This window comes from Amborella trichopoda, chromosome 12 (genome assembly GCF_054954075.1).
Source record: "Amborella trichopoda isolate Santa Cruz 75 chromosome 12, AtrichopodaSantaCruz75HAP2 v2.0, whole genome shotgun sequence".
Classification (NCBI taxonomy): domain Eukaryota; kingdom Viridiplantae; phylum Streptophyta; class Magnoliopsida; order Amborellales; family Amborellaceae; genus Amborella; species Amborella trichopoda.
Genome location: NC_142347.1, coordinates 38179929 through 38205393, shown reverse-complemented (window position 1 = coordinate 38205393; position 25465 = coordinate 38179929). Strand labels below are relative to the sequence as shown.

Genomic DNA, 25465 nt, shown 5'->3' with positions numbered 1-25465 from the left:
GTAGCTCTCACCGTGAGACATTCTTTGTACCTACTTGGCCTCACCTCACCACCTAACTGGTGGTTTTTGTGCAAGGCTCTGGCTTTAGGGCTGGCCTTTGTACTTTTGCATAGAGTTCATGTTCTTTCTTAGGGATGCGTTTTTTTTCTGTATAGAGCTCACGGTTTATGGAAAGCCTATTTTATGATCAATTCTACTTCTCTCTCTTAATAGAAAGATCAGGTAACATTTTTGAAGAAGAAAAAAAAGAAAGTAAATTGAAACCTAAAATATCTTTAAAAATTTAAAACAAACTTAAAAATGTAGAGAAAAAAAGATTTTAACACACTATAAAAATTCCAAAAAAAAGAAAACATGAAATAGCAATTATAGCAAAGAGAACACTTAACACCAATCTTTACCATATAAATCCAAATCATATACAAAAATATTATAAAATAATCAAATATTCTTTTAGATTTTTTTTTATATTCCCTAGTTATACACCCAACTCAACTCAAGGAAGGGCGTCACGCGAGGCACAGCACGCAGGATGGAACTGACAAGAGCTCATCTCTCTCTCTCTCTCTCTCTCTCTCTCTCTCTCTCTCATCGTTAAGATGGAACTAGCCCTCAAGAATTTAATTAAATTTACTACCTCTGATATAAACCACAAGAAGCCTGTTGAATCCGAAAAGATAGAACCAGAAACCCACCATCTCCGTATCTCTCAAACAGAAATGACGAACATTCACATGATGGGACACGCACATACGCGTGGTGGGCAATACGCAAATGCATTGATCCCCAGATCGTATTTTTCTACCACACCGCCACCTCCACAACTACCACCGCAACATCAGCAGCTACCATTGCCCCACCACACCATCATCGCACCACCACAAGCCTATCCGCTGCCATCCCTACTACCACCATGTAACACCACCACTCAACTGCCCACCCACCACCACCTCCACTGCTTTCCGGCGACCACCTAACCCTCTCCAGCTCTCCACAACCATTGCATTACCACCACCGCTGTCACACCGTAGCACCACATCACTACAATGACACTATAATAACAAATTATGTTTCAAAATGTCAATCGAGCACTCGAAAAGAAAAAAATAACAATGAACCAACACGTGAAAACATTTTGCAATCAAACGATACAAAATATGCCATTTCCAAAACCACAAAAAGAATGAAATTACATAAAGAAATAACTTTCGGATGGGGGAGGAAGGAGTGGGGGTGGAGGTGGGGGTGGGGGTGGGGGTGGGGGTGGGGGTGGGGTGGGGGTGGGGGTGGGGGTTGGGGCGGGGAGGACTAACTACCCATGCATTCATCCTCCTGTACCCCACCCTAAGCGCTCCTGATGAAGAGAAGATTATACCTCTGTACACTATTTATTGCCGCAATCTATTAAAATGTAAATTTTTCTTATACAAGCCATGTGAATGACTTCTCACTCCTGCTACCTACCGCCTACATTTACAGATATAGAATAAGAGCTGAAGTCCAAAGCAAAAACCAGAAACCCCCATCCCTTCGCCGCAACAACCAAGTCACTAAAGGGGTAGTAGCCGAGAGAGAGAGAGAGAGAGAGATTGCTTTGGCCAAGGAGTAGCCTCCAGAGAGAGAGAGTTGATTTGCTTTGGCCACAGAGCAGCGCAGCCTCTGGCCACGGAGCAGCACAGCCTCCAGAGAGAGAGAGTGGGGCAAGGAGTGACAGGCAATTCATGAGAGGGAGAAAAAGGGATCATCACAATAGGTTCACCAGCTCTCAGTCAGGCAAGGTGAATCAGGATGAGGGGGCGGTTTTCTTAAATTGGACGAGGATCATGGTCATGTTGTCGCACCCCTCTCCCCCAGCCGTGGATGGCGCCAAACAACGTTCAAGAACTTTCTCACAGACCGCCGAGATGCTACTTTCCTGCATTTCAAAAGTATCATAAACAAAATGAAATAAGAAGGAAAACAAAAAAGAACATAGCACAACTTCTTCACACTTGCTTATTTTTATACTCTCATGAATTTTCTTTTCATGAAATAGAAGCAAATATCTGAACAAAGGGGAAAGTATCAATGAGAAGAAAAATTCAAACAAGAAAAGCTAATGCAGCAAATAAGTCAAAAACTTCTTATGCAAAAAGATGCAAACAAATTGATAAAAGGGAAATACTTCGAAAACCAAAAATGCATAACTGGAAGAAAAAATTATTCAAAGAATAAGATGGCCACAGAAAGTTTCCATGTCAAAAGTGTAGAGAGAATCTTCCACTCTAAACAGGACCCAAATTTCACAACAAAATGGAAAACAACTCTTGAAAGAAAGAGGTGATAAAGGTTTCTCAAAAGGACATTGACATAGTTCTTGTTCACTTACTAGTTAGCAACAGCGTATTGAATACTTACAGTGTTTATGTGCTCATGCACAAAATCCACAAGCTGCTGACTTGATAACACATCCCTGATCACAAGAGAATAGTATAGCAAAAAAATTAAGCTTTGAGTACCACATGTGCCAGAAGTGTTGTGTGTGTACGTGTGTGTGTGAGAGAGAGAGAGAGAGTTCTAATCAGATATACCGAAAATAAATTGAAAGCACAATTTCCAAATAAATATAAGCCACAAACAGCACCACCACTTACAAAGTACAAAAGAATGCCAGAGGAACAAATACTACAATTCTCACCAGTTTCGAAGAAACATAAAACTAATCGACAATATTTAGATGATAACAAGGAGCTCTGGCTATGAGTTTCAAAGAATGAAGCAGTTAGGAAAAGTTAAAGCGCAATTTTGAAGCACACTGAATAAACTCCTGCTTGTGATCACAGTGGCAGCTGTTAAGCAGTTTTATCAACCAAAAAAAAAATAACACTTTCGAAAAAATTATGCAAATTGCATAAGTTGTTAAGTGTACCAGAAGAGGCAGTAAACAAACAATAAGCAAGAACACATCCAAGGAACATGTAAAAGGAAAAAGAACAGCTCATACAATAGCAAGAGAGAGCTCAGTTAAAAACTTACCAAATACCATCGCATGCCAGAACAATAAACTCGTCATCATCACAAAGATCAACCTACAGAATCAAATAAAGACATAAACCTGACTATCACAATAATAGTTCCAGAAGAACATATATGTGTGTTGGTGTGTATGTTAAACATGGAACACCACCCATCGTAGAAGAAAATGTCATTGAGGATACTGATAATTGATGGGGCTCATGGTACATACAATGTTTATGTCAGGATTGGCAGTCACAATTTGCTTTTCTGCAGGCAAAAACTTATTTTGCTTGAATTCCATATCACCTGCAGTTTGAAACAAAACGAGGCAGATTAGTTCACCTAAAGAACAGCAGCAAAGTAGAGGGAAGTTTATGAGAAATCCATCAGGAAAATTACCAATTGCTCTTGCTAAGTTTAAACTTCCATTGACTCTCCCAGCATGGATGAAACCTCCAGCCCTCAGAATTCTTTCCTTTTCGGCCTCAAGATCTGGTTTATGATCTCTTGACAAGTTATACGCCTGCCAAAAATTAAGTAATTTATTGATTTGAACAAGACCTCAGTTTTCTTTTACTTTCTTTTTAATTTGTTGATTTTGTTGATTTGAATAATATCTAACTCTGCCATTGCTAGTACAAGCCCAGATGAGAAAGGAGATTGTTTGGCAGCCGGTGGAAAACTTTTGCCCCACCCCTACCATAAACGCTGAAGCCGACCCCAAATAGTTGGGATAAGGGTCAGATGATGATGATGACGATGATGATGGTAATGATTTGAACAATATCTCAGTTTTTTTTTTCATTCTTTTTATGTTTTGAAGATTGCATTGTTAGTTCTAAGGTGCATGAACCCTAATCACCAAATTAATGATGTGAACCCAAGTAAATTTTGCTCACAAACAGGAAACAAAGACAAAAGGTGAATTTTGAATTGTTGCCAAGAAAAGAGCCTTACCATAAAAACAAAACAAAGTACCAGAAATGAATATTAAAGAAAGAAAAAGCCATACACAAACACAATCACGCACAAGTTTGCTTCCACCCAGAATCAAGTCTGAGTTTCATGGAAACTTGGATGACAACCAGTATATGGTAAGCTACGAAGACCATTTTCATTATGCAAATGGGCTAAGAGTTGGGTATGACCATAATACCAAAGTTTTAGACAACTGTAGAAAAGATCACCTAATAGATTTATGCCAAATAGTTAAAACCATAATATGACCATGACACAACAAATTTCAATTAACCAATTTTACCTGTCCTTTTCGTGAGATCACACAGCGGGAATCCCCAGCATTAGCAACAATAAGTTGGTTGTTCCTGATAACTGCTACACATGCCGTGCTTCCAGATGTTGGTCCAGAGAAATCAGAGTGTGGCCCCTGTGATTCCCAAATTTTCCCAAAAAGCATATCATCAATACAAAAAGGGTTTTCAAGTGGAGAGCGGAAAGAAACAGAACCCACACATTAAATGAAGAAAATCAGATACAATGTTGTTCCTACTAAAGCAATATTTGGTGTGTTCCTTTTTTCTTTTTTTTGGGATAAGAAGTGAGGTTCCATTCCGTGTGCAATTCCCACAAAAAATGATTGCCCTGCTCTTGGATTACAACTTTAAGATAAAAAGTAGCAATGCAAAAGTAAAATAAAATTGCCTCTCAGATAAAGAAGATTATAATGAGTTTACATGAAAAAGGAATAGTTATTGTTTGCAAATGAAGTGTTAAGCTTTTATCGTTTTAATTTCACTACGATGTTTCCAAAACTTTTTTTTTTTTTCAAAACTTTGTAACATAAATGCTACAAAAGAAATGTTTGATTTATTTAATTCCAGATCAACAAGGCGAAAATGTGCAGAATTGTTCAATATTGAATGAAACATAGGCCTCGTAGCAGGATAATGATACCTCTTCAAAAGCCCATTCATCTTCTTGACCATTACTTTCTGAACCCTTTGGAGACCATATAAACCCTTCCAACATGCCAGTAAACTTGTTTATTTTATCTCCCAGTACAGCCAACTCTCTCCATCCTCTCTGCCCACGCATCATCTCATCCATCCTGTATATGTATATGTAACCATGATGGACATTTAACAAAACAAAGAGCCAATAGTCTGATAAGCATGCAAGACTACACAAATACCGGCATTCCAAGACCAGTCATTACCAACTAAAATTCACTATTAATTTGTCACCAGGCAGTTGAACTCATTGGACTCTACATTGGCAACATAATCTGCTTTTATATTGTAACTTGGTTCACAAATACAATTACCAAAATTACTTTCTCTTTGGTTTTTTTTTCATTTTATTTATTTTTTTCTTTTCTTTTTTATTTTTTGGGAGAAAGGTTGACTTAATATTGCTATAGTTAATCACAGGGCAAGCAGCCCTTGAGAAAACATTGCTGGCTTGATGTAAATCATCTTCAATAAGTAATCAGTTTATTCTTCAAAACCCACTAACACAATACAGTCTTCTGTAACCAATACAACCTTTAAGGTTGAGCAGAATTCAATGATGGGGATGGATATAAATATGGGTGACATTTTATGCTCTGAATCTTCAGACCAATAGGAGGCTGCAGCTTCTTGACATGTGTTGATGAGTTTATCATGGTTTTTCAAGTTGCATTGGACAATATCATCAAAAGAGTTAACCCCCAATGGAGGCCCACTTCATCAATTGAAAATTGCGGAAATTGTCAAGCATCATTCCTTACATTATCACACACAATTAAGGGCCTGTACGTATTGAGCGCTAAACAGGAAAACTACTTCATCATCCAACTTGTGTGGGAGCACTATTGCAACTTGTCTGTCTCTATCACTTTTAAACCTCAGTATTGTAGGAAAACCTGCCAAATTGAGGCTATTTGAAAACCCTCGGATGAAAAAAAACAACCAGTTTCTCCCTTACTCTATGACTATAGTAGGAAGGCAGCAAATACAAGTTGGATTGCTGTTTCTGATCTAGATCACCTGATTCGGGTGATCCAACTTAAAGAATGGGAAAGGACAAAAAAGAAAATAAAATAATAGACATTATTCAAACAATATCAGCAATATTTATAAAATTGTTTAAATTAGGGTTTCAAACAGTACTGTTTAAAAGTTTGAACCAACTTTCGAACAAAACCTTTTGAAGGTCTGATTTTAAAAATTCTAAAAACTTGGTGATCCAAAATTTAAAGTGTTTAAATCAAGGCCAAAAAAAAATTCTAATCATTAAAGTTTATATCATATTTAAACCTTATTTAGGAAATTTAATGATTAAGCCCAAATTTAGAACATTTATATTATCATCATCATCATCCAAGCTTTAACCCAACTATTTGAAGTCGGTTATTTGAATCTTGTTCTATCATTCGCTCTATCAAGGGTCATATCCACAGTTGGACTATAAATCACCATATATTTTCTCACTACTTCCATCTACAGTCTTTGGAGGCCTTTCCCTTGCCCTTTCACTTGAACCAAATCACCCCTCCTAACCGGCATTGTTCCAAGTCGACATTGCACATGATCAAACTACCTAAGTCTACTTTCCCTTATATTATCACCTATTAGAGCTACCTCTAAGATCCCTAGGATGTATTCATTATGAATTCTATCCTTGTCTTGCCACCCATATATCTCAACATCCTCACTCAGCTACATTGATTCTATAGATATGTTGTTTCTAGACGGTTGGACTACCCAACAATCCATCACATAAAGCATGGCTAGTCTTACAGCCATCCTATAAAACATCCCTTTCAGTTTCACTAGTATGCAACGGTCACATAAAACAATAGAAGCACATGTCCACTTTGTCCACCCTCTAATTATATGAGCAACATCATCCTCAATCTCTCCTTTATCATTGATTACTGACCCAAGATATCGAAAATAATCTCTCTTAGGTACGTCTTGGCCATAAATTTTGTACTACTTGCTTGTTTCTACTCCCATTATTACTAAACTTGAATTCTAGATATTTTGTCTTAGTCCTGCTACTTTTAAAACATTTAGATTCTAAAGCATTCCTCCAAAGTTTTGACTTTGGGTTTAAGCCGCCTCTGACCTCATCAATCAAAACTAGCCATCGGCAAATAATATAAACCACAGGACCTCATCCTACAGATGCGTAGTTAACCCGTCTATAACCAAAGAAAAGAGATATGGGCTCAACGGTGACCTCTGATATAGTCCTACTGTCACTAAAACCTCACTTGTCTCTCCACTTGTTGTCCTCACATTATTTAGCACAACCTAATACATATCCCTAATATTATCAATATATTCTCTTGAAACTCTTTTCTTTCACAACACCCACCAAATAACCTCTCTAGGTATCTTATCTTTCTATAAATCAATATAAGACCATGTAAGGTCTTTTCTCTTCTCCTAAAACTTCTCAATTTGGAAAATAGCCTCAATAGTTGAAGTCCCTGGCATACACTTGTTTCATGCCTTAGTCATGGCTCAATCACTCTCTCCCGCAGTTTCATAGTATGGTTTATAAGTTTGTGTGGTGCGCAGAAGCTCTAAACCCGACAGATTGATTTTTGGCAAACAAAAATAGCAAGAAAAAACACAATCGGCAACAAGCAACGAAAGTAAAACATGAAATAAATAATGCAAAAAGAATACAAGGACTTTATGTGGTTCATTATAGATGCAACTACACCAATAGGGGGAAGATATTCGACAGTTTCTCACTAATCAATGGAAGGAGAATTACAAGACAACTATTACCTGAGAGAACCAATGAACCACTAAATATCTCATAAAGCTTCTCTCTCTCTACAATATTTCTGCTCTAAACGACCCAAGGATTCTTTACACAAACTTAGTACTTTCTCTCTCTTTCTACATCCCTATTTATAGAGAAAATAATGAAATAGAAAAGCATAAACACATGAAGTCATCTTTATCCTTTTATGATAAAGATAAATAGAAGCCAACATTATTCTACTCTGTAATAAGTAGAAACATCTTTATCCTTTTATGACAAAGATAAATACAATCCATTATTATTCTACTCTGTAACAAGTAGAAACCGGTAAGATAATGATTCCAAAAGGTTAAGATTCTCATGTCCACAAAAATAGGAAGCATTCCCAAAAACCTACGATTCACTCCCTATAAATGGGATTCATAACAAAATTTAACAAATCTCCCCCTTAGCTTTAATTCAAAAAGAGATTCCTATTGTCCGTCTTCCCCATATGCACCCCCAAGGGCGCTCAGTTTGGCAACACATTAATCAAGTCCAAGCACAGCTTGAACTTCTATAATCAAACCGGCTTTGTCAGTATATCCACAATATTTATCTTGGTATCAATCTTCAACAGCATGCATCACCTTAAACTATTATTTAATGGATAAAATATTACCTGACATCAATATACTTCATCCTTGCACGATATGCAATGGCTAATCCAGGAAAGGAGCATTGGCGTGCAGTGAAAGGCATTCTACGTTACCCAAGGGATACATTACATGTGGGCCTGGTGCTTGACAGTAGTAGTAAGTTTGGTGACAAGGTTATTGGTTATGTTGATGCTGATTTTGCAGGTGATTTGGACTGTAGAAGTACACAGGTTGAGTGTTTGCACTTGCAAGAACTCCGATCAGTTGCCACGATTGCATTGTCTATGACTGAATCAGAGTAATGTAGGTAGTTAAAGAAACCATTTGGCTTAGAGGACTTGAAAGTGATTTTGGCTACAACAAGATGGAACTATAGTATATTAGCTATACATATAGTAAAGAACTAGGTATATCATGCAAGGATAAAGCATATTGATGTCAAGTGTCAATTTATCTATGAGATAATATCTGAAGGTAATGTCTTATTGCTGAGGATTGACACCAGGGTAAATATGGCTAATATGCTAAAAAATCCAATTCTATTACAGAAGTTCACGCTGTGCTGAAACTTGATTAATGTGTTGATGGGAATTTCTTTTGACTTTCAAGCAATGGGGATTTGTTCAACTTGTCTTGAATCACATGCAGTTGGGATTTTTTTTTTCAATATTTATTTGGGTGTTTTCTTATTTCTTGGGGAATTGGTTCAGAAATCCTAATTATAGGGAGTGAATCCTAGGTTTTAGGGAAAACTTTCAATTTTTTGTCAGTATGGGAATCCTAATCTTTAGGAATCATTATCTTACTGGTTTTGACTTATTAAAAAGAAGGATAATGATGGATTGTGTTTATCCTTGCGATAAAAAGATAAGGATGACCTTATGTGATCATCCTTTTGCATTTTATTCTTTTCTTTAGAAATAGTGATAAAGAGAGATAAAGTGTCTAAGGTTGTGTAGAGAATCCTTGGTTTGTGTAGAGAATCCTTGGTTTGTGTAGAAAAAAGTCTTTTGCGAGAGATTGAGTTTGCCTCTAGTTCTCTCGGGTAAGAGTCATCTTGTAATTTTCTTTCTATTGATTAGTGAAAAGTCGTCGAATGTTTTTGCCCCTGGATGTCGTTTAGTGATGAACCACGTAAAATCATGATATTCTGTTTCAAATCTAAAATATGCCTCACATCAATCAAGATTCTCATGACACCATCATACATCTTGATATTATTCTAATCTGTAATAAGTAAAAACCGGTAAGATAATGATTCTAAAATGTTAGGATTCCCATATCCACAAAAATAGAAAGCGTTCCCAAAAACCTACGATTCACTCGCTACACTTTGAAAACATGCTAATAACTAGGAAACCGAAAAAACAATCCCTTGCTAAATGGGATTCATAACAAAATTTAACAAATCACCCCTTGGCTTGAATTCAAAAAGAGATTTCTATTGTCCGTCTTCCCCATATGCACCCCCATAGGCGCTCAGCTTGACAACACATTAATCAAGTCCAAACACAGCTTGAACTTCTATAATGGAATCGGTTTTGTCAGCATATCCACAACATTTATCTTGGTGTCAATCTTCAACAGCATGCATCACCTTAAACTATTATTTAATAGATAAAATATTACCTGACAGCAATATACTTCATCCTTGCACGATATGCAATGGTATGTAGTTGTCCAGATATTTCTTATGCCATTAGTGTTACCAATTATATGGCTAATCCAAGAAAGGAGCATTGGCGTGCAGTGAAATGCATTCTACGTTCCCAAGGGGTACATTACATGTGTGCCTAGTACTTGACAGTAGTAATAACTTTGGTGACAAGGTTATTGGTTATGTTGATGCTGATTTTGCAAGTGATTGGACTGTAGAAGTTCTACTACAGGTTGAGTGTTTGCACTAGCAGGAACTCCGCTCAGTTGGAGGTCGATGCTAAAAACCACGGTTGCATTGTCTATGACTAAATCAGAATACATGGGCTGTAATGTAGGTAGTCAAAGAAGCCATTTGGCTTAGAGGACTTGTAAGTGATTTTTGCTACGACAAGATGGAACTATAGTATATTAGCTATACATATGGTAAAGAACCAGGTATATCATGCAAGGATGAAGCATATTGATGCCAAGTGTCACTTTATCTATGAGATAATATCTGAAGGTGATGTCCTGTTGCTGAAGATTGACACCAAGGTAAATATGGAGAATACGCTGACAAAGTCGTTCTATTAAAGAAGTTCACGTTGTGCTTGGACTTGATTAATGTGTTGCCAAGTTGAGTGCCCATGGAGGTGCATATGGAGAAGACGGTCGATGGGAACCGCTTTTGACTTTCAGGCAGTGGAGATTTGCTCAATTTGTCTTGAATCCCATGCAATACAGGATTTTTTTTTTTTCATATTTATTTGGGTGTTTTCCTATTTCTTGGGGAATTTGGTTCAAAATTCCTAATTATAAGGAGTGAATCCTAGGTTTTAGGGAATACTTTCAGATTTTTGTCAGTATGGGAATCCTAATCTTTAGGAATCATTATCTTACTAGTTTTGACTTATTAAAAAGAAGGATAATGATGGATTGTGTTTATCCTTGTTATAAAAAGATAAGGATGACCTTATGTGATTATCCTTTTGTATTTTATTCTTTTCTTTATAAATAGGGATAAAGAGAGATAAAGTGTTTAAGGTTGTGCAGACAATCCTTAGTTTGTGTAGAGAAAGAAAAATTGTAGAGAAAAAAAAAATTTGTTAGAGATTGAGTTTGTCTCTAGTTCTCTAAGGTAAGAGTCATCTTGTAATTTTCTTTCTATTAATTAATGAAAAGTCGTCGATTGTCTTTGCCCCTGGATGTCATTAGATTAGTGACGAACCACGTAAAATGTTGGTATTCTGTTTCAAATCTAGAACACGCCTCACATCAGCCAAGATTCTCATGACTCCATCACACATCTTGATATTTACTGTTCCAACACCAACAATCTCAAATGCTGCATCATTTCCCATCAACACTGAGCTACCATCAAGGCTCATGTGTGCAATCCCGATTAGGGTACATATTATAAGAACATCCTAAATCAAGAACCCACAGTCTTTAAAGTAATCAAAATTTGTCGAGACTAAAAATATTTATATGTTCCATTTTCCAAGTTTTCATCAATAATAATGGCTACATCCAAAATTGTTTTTTCCTTCTCTGTATTCTTGATAATCCTTCTTGACATGCCCCTTTTTCTTACAGTAAAAGCATCAAACATTACCTTTTCCTTATTAGGATTTGGATCTGGACCTACCTGGCTTTGACATTCCTTTTCATTTCTATCAACAAATCTCCTACGAGCCATTAAACCGTCTGCATGTAGCAGAGCATTATCTTTTCTCTTCGGAAAACCATTCAAGATAAGAGTCGAAGTCACATCGTGACATCATCCATCTCCATGCTATCTTTTCCATAAAGCAATGTCGTCAAAAGATGCTCATACGAATGAGGAGTGAGGAGAACAAGATTATAGTCTTATCCTCATCTTCCATCCCAACACCAATGCTCAACAATTGTTACATAATTTTATTAAGTTGATTCAGGTACTCATGGATATCTATACCTTCATTCATGCAGTGCATATAGTTGTTGCTTCAAATACGGCCAATTTGTGAGGGACTTATATAGACTCTCAAGCTTCGACTAAAGGCTTGATGCCAAATCCTCATTGAAGATGTTAGCACTTCACTTGATATGCACAATTGAATTGCACTCATAGCCCTCAATCTAAGTCTTCCCAATCCTCATCTGACATGGACTATGATTACTTTGTCAATCTGTTTAAAGCTTTATGTAGACCTTGTTGTGCTAGCAAATCCCGAACATTGATTTGCCAAATTCCAAAGATGTTTTTGTAATAAAATTTCTCCACCTCAAATTTGCATTGGAAACCTTCACCACAATCACAACAACCCCAAAACATGCTTCGATGCCACTTATTGTGTGCGGAAGCTCTAAATCGAACGGGTTGATTTTTGACAAATAAAAAGTAAGAAAAAATAAAAACTCGTAACAAGAAAAATACAACAAGAAAGAGATAATGCAAAACAAATACCAAGATTTTACATGGTTGGAGTTTCTATATGCAAGAAAGAGTAGCAAAAGGGGTATAGTGGACTTGATTTCAAGTAACCAGTTGTGACCACAGTTGCTAATGTGATTAGAGTCACAGAGCTTTTCGTGAAATTATTGAGGATAGCCGACAATGATACTAGGACTACCACGAATTTTATTTATGAGGCAAAGAATAGCACAAAGGAGGCTATTGCTGCAAGAGATCATTAGGAAATTACAGATAGAAGTACAAGGTGTCTAGTACAAGAAATATTTGGAGATTATTGATAGAAGATGGGATAAGCATTTGCATCACTCTAAAAATGTAGTTGCTCATCGGCCCGACCCAAAATCCTTATAAAAACAAGCAACATTTTTCACCCATCCAAAGATCTGAAAAGCTGCAAACCATGATTGAGATAGTGTATCCTGATAGGCATTTTCATCCAAGGATTGGGAAGTAGATGAGCTTGTATGAAAAGGGCCGTGAAGATTTTGGGCAAAAGATAGCAGTAAATACTGGTGAAGATATCCTCCCAGGTATTTCAATTTATCCTCTTCTAAGTTCAAACATCAAACTTACATTGTTTTATTTGTTTAACATTCATAGATTGGTTTTATAGTGTACGTACCTCTCATGTTGTTTTCACTATTATTCAAATAAAAAGTTCGTCATTCATATCCTCGCACAAACTTTCAGTGCAAGTGGTTGCAAGAGGAATTGGAGCATGTTCCAACTTATACAAATAGAAGATAAGAATATAAGAGGCTCAATGACTTGGCCTTTATGCAATATAACTTGAGGTTAGTTGATAACAAATTATAGTACCAGCATCTTAGATTATTTTTCTATTATGATAAAATTGTATAGTTCTTAAAGTTCTAAGCTAGTGAACTAATGTGAAATGCAGGACCATTCAAAGGACAACGTGCAGAAACCCCATTGACCTATAGACGATCAAAATCTTTGAAGGATAGTCGGCGACCAAGAGATACCAATCATCAAAGGCATGAAAGATCATCATCATCAGAGTCTTTTCCCAACAATGTGGGGTTGGCTATATGAATCTCGGTCCGCCATTTTGTCTATCGAGGACCATACCCTCAGTGAGGCCATAAGTCCCCATATATTTTCTCATTACTTCCAATCATGTTCTTTTGGGCCTATCCCTTGCCCTTTTTGAGCTTCCACTTGAACCAATTCATACCTCCTAACAGATGTTGAACTAGGTCAATGCTACACATGGCCAAACCACCTAAGTCCACTTTCTCACACCTTATCACCTATTGGAGCTACACTTAAGTTCTCCCTAATGTATCCATTTCGAATTCTATCCCTTCTTGTCTTGTCACTCATCCATCTCAACATCCCATCTCAGCTGCACTCATCTGATGGGTATGTTGTTTCTTGACCGCCCAACATTCCGCCCCATAAAGCAAAGCTGGTCTCACAATTGTTCTATAGAACTTCCCTTTCAGCTTCAATGGTATGCGGCGACCGTATAAAACTCTAGTTGCACATCTCCAATTCGTCTACCCAACTCTAAATCTATGTGCAACATCTTCCAATTTCTCCATTTTCCTGGATTGTCGACCCAAGATCTCGAAAGGGCATTCTTTTTGGTATTTCTTGGCTGTCAATCTTGACTATTTCCTCATCTCTACTCTTATTCTTACCAAACTTGCATGAAAGATATCCTAGATAATTGTATGGAGATGCAATCAGCACAAAGAAATAACTTTTAGGTTTTAATGTTGCATTTTAATTTTTAAGCTTTAAGTACTTGATTTGGAAATTTCAGGACTCATGAGCTCAACAATGTTTCAAAAAATGGCTCGGGATTACCAGTCAACTCGGGGCAAGCTAAGTGACTCGGGCAAGTCCATTCGACTCACCTGAGTGGTAAAGAGCCAAAAAATAAAAGAACATTGGGAAAAATAATAATAAAAAAAAGGGAAAAATAAGGGGGGGAAAAAAGGGAATGAAAACAATAAAAAAAGTATTTAAAAGATGTGGAAAAAGTTTCGAAGCATATAAAAAAAACACTGGCTAAATATCTCTCTCTCTGAGAAAACAAAATCGAAAATTTCATTGAAAACATAAAAAATATAAACCTCAACCCATCCTGGGGCACAATTATGACTGTGTAAGGAGACTCTCTGAACACCATCTCTTGGGCAAGAGACTTGTCCTCTCCACCATGGCAACTGTCTTCTATTTTTGATGAAATTACCCACATATGCTGGGGTATGAGCATCTCATGGAAGCATACGTGGAGGACGTCCAACGATCTCGCAGATCTTTTGGCGAAAGAGGGAGCTGGCTTCGGAATGGATAACCAGGTCAGGTCCAACTCCTTTTTTGTTCAGGACCACAGTCGCACCACTTAGCCCGCCTTCATACGAGTACGCCACAGCTCCGTTTTTCTTTTTTGTAAATCTAATTGTATACCTTGTTACTTCAGTGAATCTTATAAGCCTATCTGAACATGGACGACTAATGTTATTTTTTACTGAATGACACCCAATGAGGGTGCTTTCAGTACTACACTTCTTGTAAACTTTTACTACCTTAGTAATACAATGTTAACAGTTCTCAACAAAAAAACATAAAAAATATAAAAAGTTAAAAACTTATACAAAACAAATTAATTGATTTGGACAAAGATTGAATTAATTATAATTAATTACAAATAAAATATACATATACCCTTAGTTGGGGGTGTTGAATGACTCAAACTCCCGGTCGACTCGCCCAAGTTTTTCTTTTTTTCATAGGTGATGGAGATGAGAATTCAAAAGATTTCATTGGAGAAGAAATCAATGACATTGATGAGGAAGAGGAAGGTGGCAATGATGACAAATTAGAAGGATATGAAGATGAAGATTAGAATGACCTGGCATTTATCTGTTCTATAATTTATGCAATAGGTATCCACTCTTGTAACAATCAAATATTGGAATTTGAAATCTTAGATTGCTTTATGGTTTATGTCTCTGTGATTGTGAGAGGACATAATTGTGTCGTGCAATTGTGCAGATTTTTAATTCAAAGTCATGTGGATATGAGCACCACTTTACTAGTTTACTTGCTTAATGCCCTTCAAATTCAATGCTTAATTAGTTATTGCCTAATGAGTCAGTGCCATGGGGGAGTACTTCTCGTAAGTTGTGACATGAATTCTTAATTTGTAATTTTGGCTTCTGAATTATGATTTTATAATTACCTTATTGTTCCTAATACTTTTCTAAATATTTTAGAATTTTCAAGATTTTTCAAGTTTTTCTATTTTCTCAATTTGTTCCAACATTTTCTGAAATTTGTATTATTTTAATTTGACCAGTGAATAGATTCAGTTCGACCAGCCTAACAGAACCAGTGCCTCCATAACACATGTTTCCAACAGCCAATGATGTCGTAAAATTGACATACAATGAGAGAAAGTATAGCAATTTCAACAAAGCAGAAACTGTGCAAATTTATGGAAAAAATGTAGACAAAAGGAAAGTATATTATGAGACCATTTATGTTTGATACATGGAGGTCGCAATTATTCTTGACCATTGGATGTGAAATTGAGCAGTTGCATTTATTCCATTGACTAGACTCAAAATTCAAAAGAAATGTTTTCGAGCTTCGTGACACACCCAAGCCGTCAACTTTCACATCGGATGGTTGTAAGCAGTTGTGACCTACTTCTACCACAGGTAAATAGTCTCATACTATACAGACCCAAACAAAAAATGCAAGTGACAAAAGAACAGAAAATCACTCAACAAGTTTACAGTTCGAGTTGTTCTAATAGAGACCAAGGTATGAGGTGTAGACCATGCAATCAATGCACCACACCATAATCAGAACATAAGAGGAACGAAGCAAACCTGAAGAAAGATTTCTGAATTGAAGCACCCAAATCACCAGGTGAAGACGCCTCATTTTTAAGCACTTGAGTGTGAAGAAATTTGGCACAAAACTTTGCTACAACTTTACCTGCATATAATAAAGTATGATAAATCCCATGAGAAATGTAAAAAATGCAACAAGCACTTCCTTTTCCAGCAAAGGATCTCCGGGAAATATTCAAACAGTATAACCATCTTTTTTTTCCTTTTTTCGAAGTCAAGGGTATAATTATCACTTAGAAGGGGGAGCGCTCAGAATTGTTTGCAGGAGTTTCAAGTTAGAGCTGAAAGATGTTTTGAGTCATAGCTGCAAAACTTTAAGTATGTTTAGTTGCATAACTTGCATTTATGAAATTATTTCCGGATAAATGCAAGAGAAAAGATATACACAGATCGGTATATTTTTCTTCCAAGCACACATCATAACATGAGGTCGAGCCTTGGGGAAAGAAGAAGATGTCATTATGAAATGAACATAAAAATAAGATTGCTACAAGACAACAACAACGACTCATTAGTCAGGATGTAAGAAGTTAAAAGAAATAGTTTCCAACCTTGTCAGACATTCCCAAGAAAACTGTGAAAAAAATAAAACAGTAAACTAATACACATTTTCGTAAAGTTTTAATTTTGTAATTTTGAACGGTCCAAACAGCACGAAGCACAACCTTCTTCCAGTTTCCTATTATCGTTTTGGATGTGGGAACAAAGTGCCATACCGCAGAACACAAGAAATGCAAAAGAAAACGAAGTGACAAGAAATTATCAAAAGAAGTAAGAAGTGAAAAAGGAACCACAAAAAAAAAAGAAACAGCTAGAAACCTAATGTTTAAAGATTCATGATATATCTCAAACATATGAGCCATCTTCTACTTCTCTCACTGATAAAAACATGGACACATAAGGACGAGGACCTTGAGCAACACAGCCATGGATATGGACAGGCCTAAATCAAACTTCACCACTATGAAGAAGAAAACTAAAATAATATCTGCAACTAAGGCATATTTTGAAAGAGACAGTAATACGTTGTAATTTAGGAATGTACATAAAATAAGGCAAATGGAACTGAAGAAACAGTCTACAACTCAAAAGCTACTGAATGTCCCTTTGCAAATCATGCAGTCTCTTCCTCCATTCTTCTTTTGGCATGTTACTCATGACAGTATAATGAAGATAAGCAGACATCAAATCATTAGGTGGTCAGAAGACTGAGACCTTTATCATATGACATACTTGCCAACCTCTCTCATCTTATTTCAATATACATGTGAAAAGTACAACCTCCTCATGCTATAGTCCAAGTTTTTAATAAGTGAAATTCATGCCCTTAAGCCCTTAACTATTAATAATCGGAGACAATATGATCTATCTTAAATGAGAATACCGATACAAAATTCAACAATTCCTAGTAGAGTAAACCCACACGTATGTGGTCATTGAAGACTGCAGTTTTTCAAGAAAAAGAAAAGAAAAATTACACGGTCCCTCTCCTCCCAGTTTTACGGGCCATTTGGACCGTCGTGACCACCCAAAACACATGAACCCCTTTTGACCAAATATAGTTTGGCTTGAAGCCCTGCTCACCTCCTTTAATAGGATGAAAAAGGTCATTTTTGTCCCTATTGAATTCACAAAATCCATATTGGTATGTCCATTCTCTCTCTATTTTATTAGCACCCTCTCTCGCTCTCTCTCTCTCTCTCTCTCTCTCTGCAAAGCATTTCCCTCTTTTCCATCTCTCTTACCCATGTAAATTGTCTCTCACCCTACCATTCTCCCTCTTGCTCATTGTAGTCTCTCTCTCCCTCTACACACTCTCCCCCCCCCCCCCTTCCCCTCCCCTCCCCTCCCCTCATAGTGCAGCAGTCTCCCCGAACCAGTACTTATGAAAACCTATCTCTTTCTCTGTGGGAAATTACTACTCTTATCTATGGAAAAGTGCAACTCTTATCTCTGGAAAAGCTTTGCTGAAGTTGCAGTCATGAGAGTGTTTTAAACAGAGGTTATTTGGGTGAGCAAAGTTGATGGCCAACACAACAACAGAGGTGCCCTGCTGATAACTCATCAAACCAGCATCAATCGTTTCAAGAGATATCTACTGGCAAATTTGTAGAAGATAGGGCATGAGCTTTCTTGTCCAAGAAAGGTGGAGGGGAAAATCTTCTTGTCCTGTTTTTCGAGAAAGTAAGCTGTCCTGTTTTGCAAAGAGAATGAGGAGAAAGGGACAACAGTCTTTCTACCATGAATCAAAAATGTTATGGGTGTTGCCTTCGAGCATTGATCTTGGGCTGTGCATTCAGAAAACAGTTTCAGGTCCCTTGAGATGGTGCTGTTATTTGGGCAATTATCAATGGGGAAAGCCACTGAATCTGGATACACAAGCCTTGATTGGTTTCATGATACAGTAGCTTGGAAAACAGAAGGAATCCATAACTGAATATCCATCAATAGTCGTCCCTGTTGTTGACTAGTTAAATGAATCTCTTATGTTGAAGAAGACAATGAAGAAGCCTGTTTAACCCAATTCAAAAGATTTTCAAGTTGAGTGCACATGCTTCCAAACCAGTAAGAGTATTTGAGGAGTTTTGAGTCTTTAGCATAAGCAAAATCACCCTCTGATACTCTGCCTGGGTGCATGTCTAACAGCCCCAGCAAATGTGAAGCTGACCAAATGTGAGCACAGAATACTTTTAGAAACCACTCTACACTAACCAAGGTTGAAGCTTTTGCGAAAGACCTTTTCTGAGTAAGACAGAGGGAGATAGAGAATGCTAGAGAGAGAAAATTTTGCCATGTGTAAGAGAGAGAGAAGGGTTAAAGAAATTAGAGAGAGAGAAGGGGTGGACCAATATGGATTCTGAACACCATATATGGGTTGAAAAGACATTTTTTATGTACTAAACGAGAAGAAAAGTGTTCAGACCAAAACGTTTTGGTCAAAGGGGTTCATGGGTTTTGAGTGATTGCAAGGGTCTAAATATTCCAGAAAATTGGGAGGAGGGAGACCACATGACTAGCCCAAAAGTAAAAGATGGGAACAGGTCCTTTTTGTTGATTCATATTTTTCATAACAAACCACATAAGTACAAAAAACATAAAATCCTTGGATTAACAAACTCTAAAATAAAACCAAGTTCAGAATATTAAGCTGAACATGAATCATTACATTAGAAATATTTTTATATCCAAATAGATAAAAATACAATGAGAAAACTTTCATTAATCATTACAAACAGGCTCATCATGGTTTGAAACTTTAATCCTTCATCCAAAGTAATAGTTCTTTAATGCTTTTTTATCTTTTGCGTTTCCCTCCTTTAATTTTCCAGTAAAAATATCAGAGTAGTGGCATTGTCCAAAATGTGTCGCATATGGAAACGCTGCAGGTTTACAAATGAACAGCTAACATCCGTCTCTAACTTATTGGTCATAACAAGCAAGAATTTCCCTAAATCCCAAATGCAAGGGCCAGAGGAGTTCTGGCAGATTGTCGCACTCCTGAGTCCCGAGTACTTCAATACAATCATAACATAACTACCCACTGAAAACTCTTAAGCAAATCATGCATGATTAAAATACCATCAACCATAAGTACGGTAGATAAGGATATCTGGCAGCTATTTTCGTTTTAGTCAAATTTCATTTACAGTTAGGACTGCTACATAAATACAACTTTGAATACTCTTGCAAAGACCAGTTAAATATCTTTGACGAATCCATGGTTAAAGAAGTAAATGGAGAATGCATGTTCAAAAAGCTTAGTGAATCTGCAGGCCCTTTTGCACAAATACTAATTACACCAACTAACTAAAAAAAAAGAGGCAAAAAAGTCTTCATACACAAGTAAAGCATTTGTATATGAAGAATCCATCACATCTACAAAATCTACTATCAAGCCAAGAGCCACTCATCACAAACGTAAATCAATAAAGAAATGTCAAGGCCTAGCTATGACGTATCCAAGTTTCAAAAAAAAATTCATACTGATCGAGATGGTTCAGAATAAGAAGAATTACACACCTAATACAAAGTTAACAGATTCAAAAAAAAAAGGAAATACAGACCTCCATGGCCATCATAAACACCAAAGAATGATGTCCAGCTGTCAAGATCTGGAAATGCTGCATGCTATAGAACACAAGGATTTAAGGCTACAAGCAAAAGAAACCAACAACATAGTAAATCAATTAAGAAATTGAGTCACAGACTTCATTGAAATAAAAAAGCAATCAAGCTCAGGGTTTGCATGCAGAATATAAAAAAACACGTATGTAAGCCCATAATAGGTTATGATAGTACACATTCATTGCATGGTGAATGTATATAAAGTCCTTGCAATGGGTTTCTTAGAGATGATGTACTAACATTTACTAAAAAAAATACTTATATTTTAACCAAGCCTCCCATAGAAAAACAAGCCACTCCATGCATACGTATCTCATGAAGTCAGCTAGGATAAAATACTGAAACATATGATTCACATATTTGTCATACAAATATTTGAAGTTTTGTCATACAAATAATTAAAGTTTTGGATCAAGCTTAACATAGGCTTCTGATTACCGCGAACAAAAATTAACCATAGTCAACCTAGAAAAATGAAGAAAAAATAAAATAACTACCAAAGCTTAGTTGTAATTGACAATTACCTCAAACTATTCTTGCAGTGTAGGCAGCCAATCAAAATGCCTATTTAGGCAGGCCTTACAAATTTAGGTTGATGATTTTCAAAGAAAAAGAAAAAGAAAAATGGCAGCATAAACTACACTTTTTATTCTGGTTTAAACTGCTAAGATTCGAAAGCAAACTAAATAAAGAATAAAAAAATGGCTCGGAACCTTCAAACTACCAGTTTAGTTGAACTTAAGGCAGAAATATGGTGACTAAGTGACAAAAAAGGCACCAGTAGACAGTGACAAACCACATGGTTTCATCAAGCTTAATGAACATTGTGATATAGGAAGCATCGCAAGCTTAGAGACACATAAAATACTCACAGCATCTTCCATTGTTGCCCGCCACCCTTGCATTGAGGAAAGACCAAACTTAAGTCTATCATTTTCACCATCTTCAGAGAACTTTTCAGTCTTTGGGGTACTGAGATATATTCCCATTTTCAGTTAATAAGTCCAATCTGAAACACCAAATGCAAGAATCATCAAAATAGGAAAAAAGGCCATGAGAAATAGGTTATGAAGCAAATGCAAGTCCATTTCACTTCTAAGACTCAGCCAGACCAACAGTTGGATTCTTGAGAGTAGAATAGTAAACATGTCAGTGTACAACTAATGCATATGAAAAAACTGAACTAAGCTTAATCCTCACTCTGATTTTTTTTACACTTGTTTTCATAATTAAATCTAATTTGTATATTCTACTAAGAACCATAAGAAATCCCAGACCTTACATAGGTGAATTCAGCTCAAAAGAAACATTTGGCATATCCATTCTAGAAATAAGGGACTATAGTGGTCAAAAGTACTCTAGATTGCATAACATAAAAGACCCATTCAATCTACTTAAGTTTTTCCTGTGGATAACTCACTTAAAATATAGTCTATAAACTATTAAGCTTCTAACATATGACATTTACAGAGATGAAACCCACATTCATCTGAATTTTTCTAAAAAACTTTGAATTTTTCTTAAAAACTTTGTCAAAAATGAAAGAATGCACAGTTCAGAACACAGGATTTGAGCTAGTTTCAGGCCTTAATTCAATTGTCACTTTAGAATTTGAGCATAGGAAATGAATAAAATTCAATGACTAATGAAAACTATCACAAAAAACTCTCAAACAAATTGAAGCCAAATATCAACTAACTAAACTTCTAGATTGTACATATGTGGCATATACAAGAGAAATGAAAAAGTAACCACTTACCAATGTTATGCTATGGTTAGCACTTTCAAGTTTCAAATCGCATGCTCAATCTGCCTAGCGAAGAATACAAGAAATCTGCAGGGAGTTATCATTACGAAATAGAACAGTGAATAAACTAGTTTTCAAATGTTAAAAAGGAAAATGCAGAAAAGATTGAGGAGAATAAGGAGGCGGATGAAGCTGTTGAATTCAGTTCTAAATACTTATCAAGAAAAAAAAAAAGGGTAAAAACAATTCTAAAAATTTCAATAAATGGACCTGGAAGAGAGTAATTCAGAAATATAGAATCAGTCACATTAGGACATAATCAGCCCCATATGCTCTAACCCGAATGAGAAGCTATATCCATGAATAAACTCAATAAAGAAAATCATGAATCAATGCATTCAACAATATTCCTTCTTTTTCTTTTTCTTTTCCTTTTTTTTTTTTTTTTGCCCGATATGAATTCAAGAATCCATAATGCATTCGCGATCATTCATGCGTCGAGTAAGGAATGAAAAATTTAATTATCAAATGCACGAGACTAAACCTCCATCTCGACAAATGATGGTATGCTTGTTTTCTAAAATCAGTAATGCTATGCATTGGGCCTTGCTCAGAGTGGGCTGTTCACATTCATGAGTTCCATAAACAAAGGAGAAAAGGGAAAAAGGCAAAACACACACACATGCACACACACTGGTGAGATGAGAGATATCTGATGGATCAGACTAAAAGCTCTAAAGCCTAAAAATGTCATAATTCTCCAGCAACATCCATTAAGTGTGAATAAATATTGTCAAATAATAAGCGAAAGACACATCTCCCACCATTAAAATACTGCACTTAAATTTGTAAAATGACATTTAGTTTGTCTTATAACTAATCAGGAGCCGTCAAGACTTTGAGATCTAATTCATCCCCGAACACCAAATTCTTCAATGATTTAATGAAATCCCCAAAAATTCAAGACCATCTTCAACCAGCAGTTCATCAAGAACACCAGTATCTGGACCAGATCTAAAGTCCAACACTGATCGATAAGCAAAAATAAATAAAACTCCAACAAAATCAAGCAAATAGTATTGTACTCAGAGGAAAGAATATCTATATCCGATTGAGAAGAAGGAGATAAGATCAACATTAACAAGAGAGACCAGTAAAAATTTTAAAGATAGAGAAAGACAAGCACCCATCGGACAGATTACGCGCTGTACACTAAAATACCATACCTAATTAAAAGAAATATAATAAGAATCAGACTGGCCTATGAAACCAGTAAATTTTCACACAAGTAGAGAGAAAGAGACACGACAACAAACTCATGCAATCACGAAAATCAAGAAGAGAAAACCCCTCGTGATCAGAAGAAATGCATCAGAAAGGGGAAGAGAGAGAGAGAGTAGTAGAGAGGAAATAGAGAGAGTAGAGAGAGAGGAAATAGAGAGAGTAGAGAGAGAGGTGGCCTCTGAAAACTCACAGGATTATGATGCCTCGTGGGCTTCATTCCCAGGCCTGCACAAATGAGAGAGAAATATCTCCCGGATCAGAGACAGGGCCTGAATTGAAGAAACATCTCTGAATATATAGTGAGAGAGAGAGTTAAGAGAAAGAAAACAAGAGAGGGAGGAGAGTTAAGAGAGACAAACAAGAGAGAGTGAGTTAAGAGAGAAAAAACAAGTGAGAGAGAGAGAGAGGAAAGATAAAAGGAGTGAGGGGGTGGTATTAGAAGGGCCTAGAACCCTGAAAACAGGGGAACCCGGCTCCGATCACCATCGTCAGGCCCCCATCCGCTGCTACTCTGGGTCCGGCTTTTTTCATTCGAACAACTCTCTCTCTAAAACACCCTCTCTCTCTCTCTCTCTCTCTCTCTCTCTCTTGAATGCCACACTCACTTTTTCTCTCTTGTTTTTCTCGCTCTATTGCCGCCTGCCATCGAAAAAGTCCACTCTGGAGTCTGGAAATGGAGAGACCGAAGGGAAGGCAGCTTTCTCTCTCTAGATGTGATAATTTACCTTTATGGAAATTATTAAGGAAAATAGTTTGATATGGCTGCAGCTCTATTAAAATAACTGATAACTCATCGAAACAACCAATCAAAAACTTCTTCATCGATATCGTCATTACGGTTGGAAAGAAAACTAGGATTTCAAATTTTAAAAATACTGTATATAAATTATGTAGACATCTATACATTTTTTTTTTTTTTTTTTTGGTTTTAACTTTTATTTTTGGAGTTGAAAACTGATTTTAAAGCTATCGTAAATGTACTTTTCCGAATAAAATTTGAGGTAAAACTCGATTTTATTTTTATAAAACCTAGACCTTATAAGAACCTCATACAATTATTAACAAGGGGCCACATTTCAGGATATTTCAAATATCAACTCAAAGCACACAGGAGAGAGTGTAACATTTGGGAAGAGCGAGAAAGTTGAAGATGAGTGGTTATTGTCGTGAGGGGTAACTCAAATAAGATAAGAGAGATATAAACTATCGCGAAGAGAGAGAGGGGAGTGAAAGATCTAGAGAGAGAGGGGAGGAGAGTGTATATCTAGAGAGAGAAAGTGATTATCTAGAGAGTGGCGCGCACTTTAGGCAGGCGCGATCAGCGAGTGCCACGCTTCATCCCGAACCCGCAATAATTGGGTGGTGTTCGAACCAACGGTGCAGATCTTTACTCCATCTTAATGAGATGATCTGGTCGTTGGTTCAGGTGAATCACAATCATCCAGACCGGGAATCTTCCATCCACGATGTGAATCGGCCCGCATCGAATTGGTCTCTGAAAAGCATGGGCCCCTCACCGCTCTAAACCCACTTTCCATTTTTTAAAAAACTTATTTAAGTTTATCTAATGTGTTTTTAAGTCCCCTGCATCACCCCCTCTATAAATTCCTATTTTAAATTTTTTTATTGTTAACCTATTCAAACTGATCCGGATTGGTGATCCATGCGATGAACATAAATTTATAGGGTGGATGATCCACACCTCGGGTCATTGTTTCGAAATACTAGGTCAATCAAAGTCATTGGTTTGAAAACCAAATCTTCATTCATTTCTACAAATATATTAAAAAGACAATTGATTTGATTATTGTAATTTGTATCATAGTTAGAAAGTCTTAAAAACATGACTGTTTTGAAAGAAAAAAAAAAACAACCACGTATAATTGGTAAGTCTATTTGAAACACGTATTTATTGGTTGTTTAAAAAAAAAGCTTATGACAATTCGACCTTCAT

At 36.5% G+C, this 25465-nt stretch overlaps 1 protein-coding gene across 4 annotated transcripts; it reads right to left on the bottom strand.

The window, feature by feature from the left end:
- Positions 1-1372: 1372 nt before the first annotated feature.
- LOC18421791 (putative protein phosphatase 2C 11) lies at positions 1373-24022 on the bottom strand. 4 transcript variants are annotated; one of them, XM_011622222.3, is made up of 13 exons: positions 23964-24022; positions 23702-23736; positions 22240-22314; positions 21353-21489; positions 20420-20483; positions 16332-16440; positions 4912-5065; positions 4259-4384; positions 3397-3520; positions 3227-3303; positions 3016-3068; positions 2398-2452; positions 1373-1915 (listed from the first exon to the last, which is right to left on the bottom strand). In XM_011622222.3, the coding sequence occupies exons 4-13, from the start codon at positions 21467-21469 to the stop codon at positions 1784-1786; spliced, it is 1011 nt and encodes a 336-aa protein (XP_011620524.1). In that variant the 5' UTR covers positions 21470-21489; positions 22240-22314; positions 23702-23736; positions 23964-24022; the 3' UTR covers positions 1373-1783. The 4 variants fall into 4 exon arrangements, with proteins under 4 accessions (XP_011620524.1, XP_011620533.1, XP_088709802.1 ...); XM_011622231.3 differs by having other exon boundaries at positions 23995-24022; XM_088853676.1 differs by having other exon boundaries at positions 23702-24022.
- Between the last annotated feature and the right edge of the window lie 1443 nt (positions 24023-25465).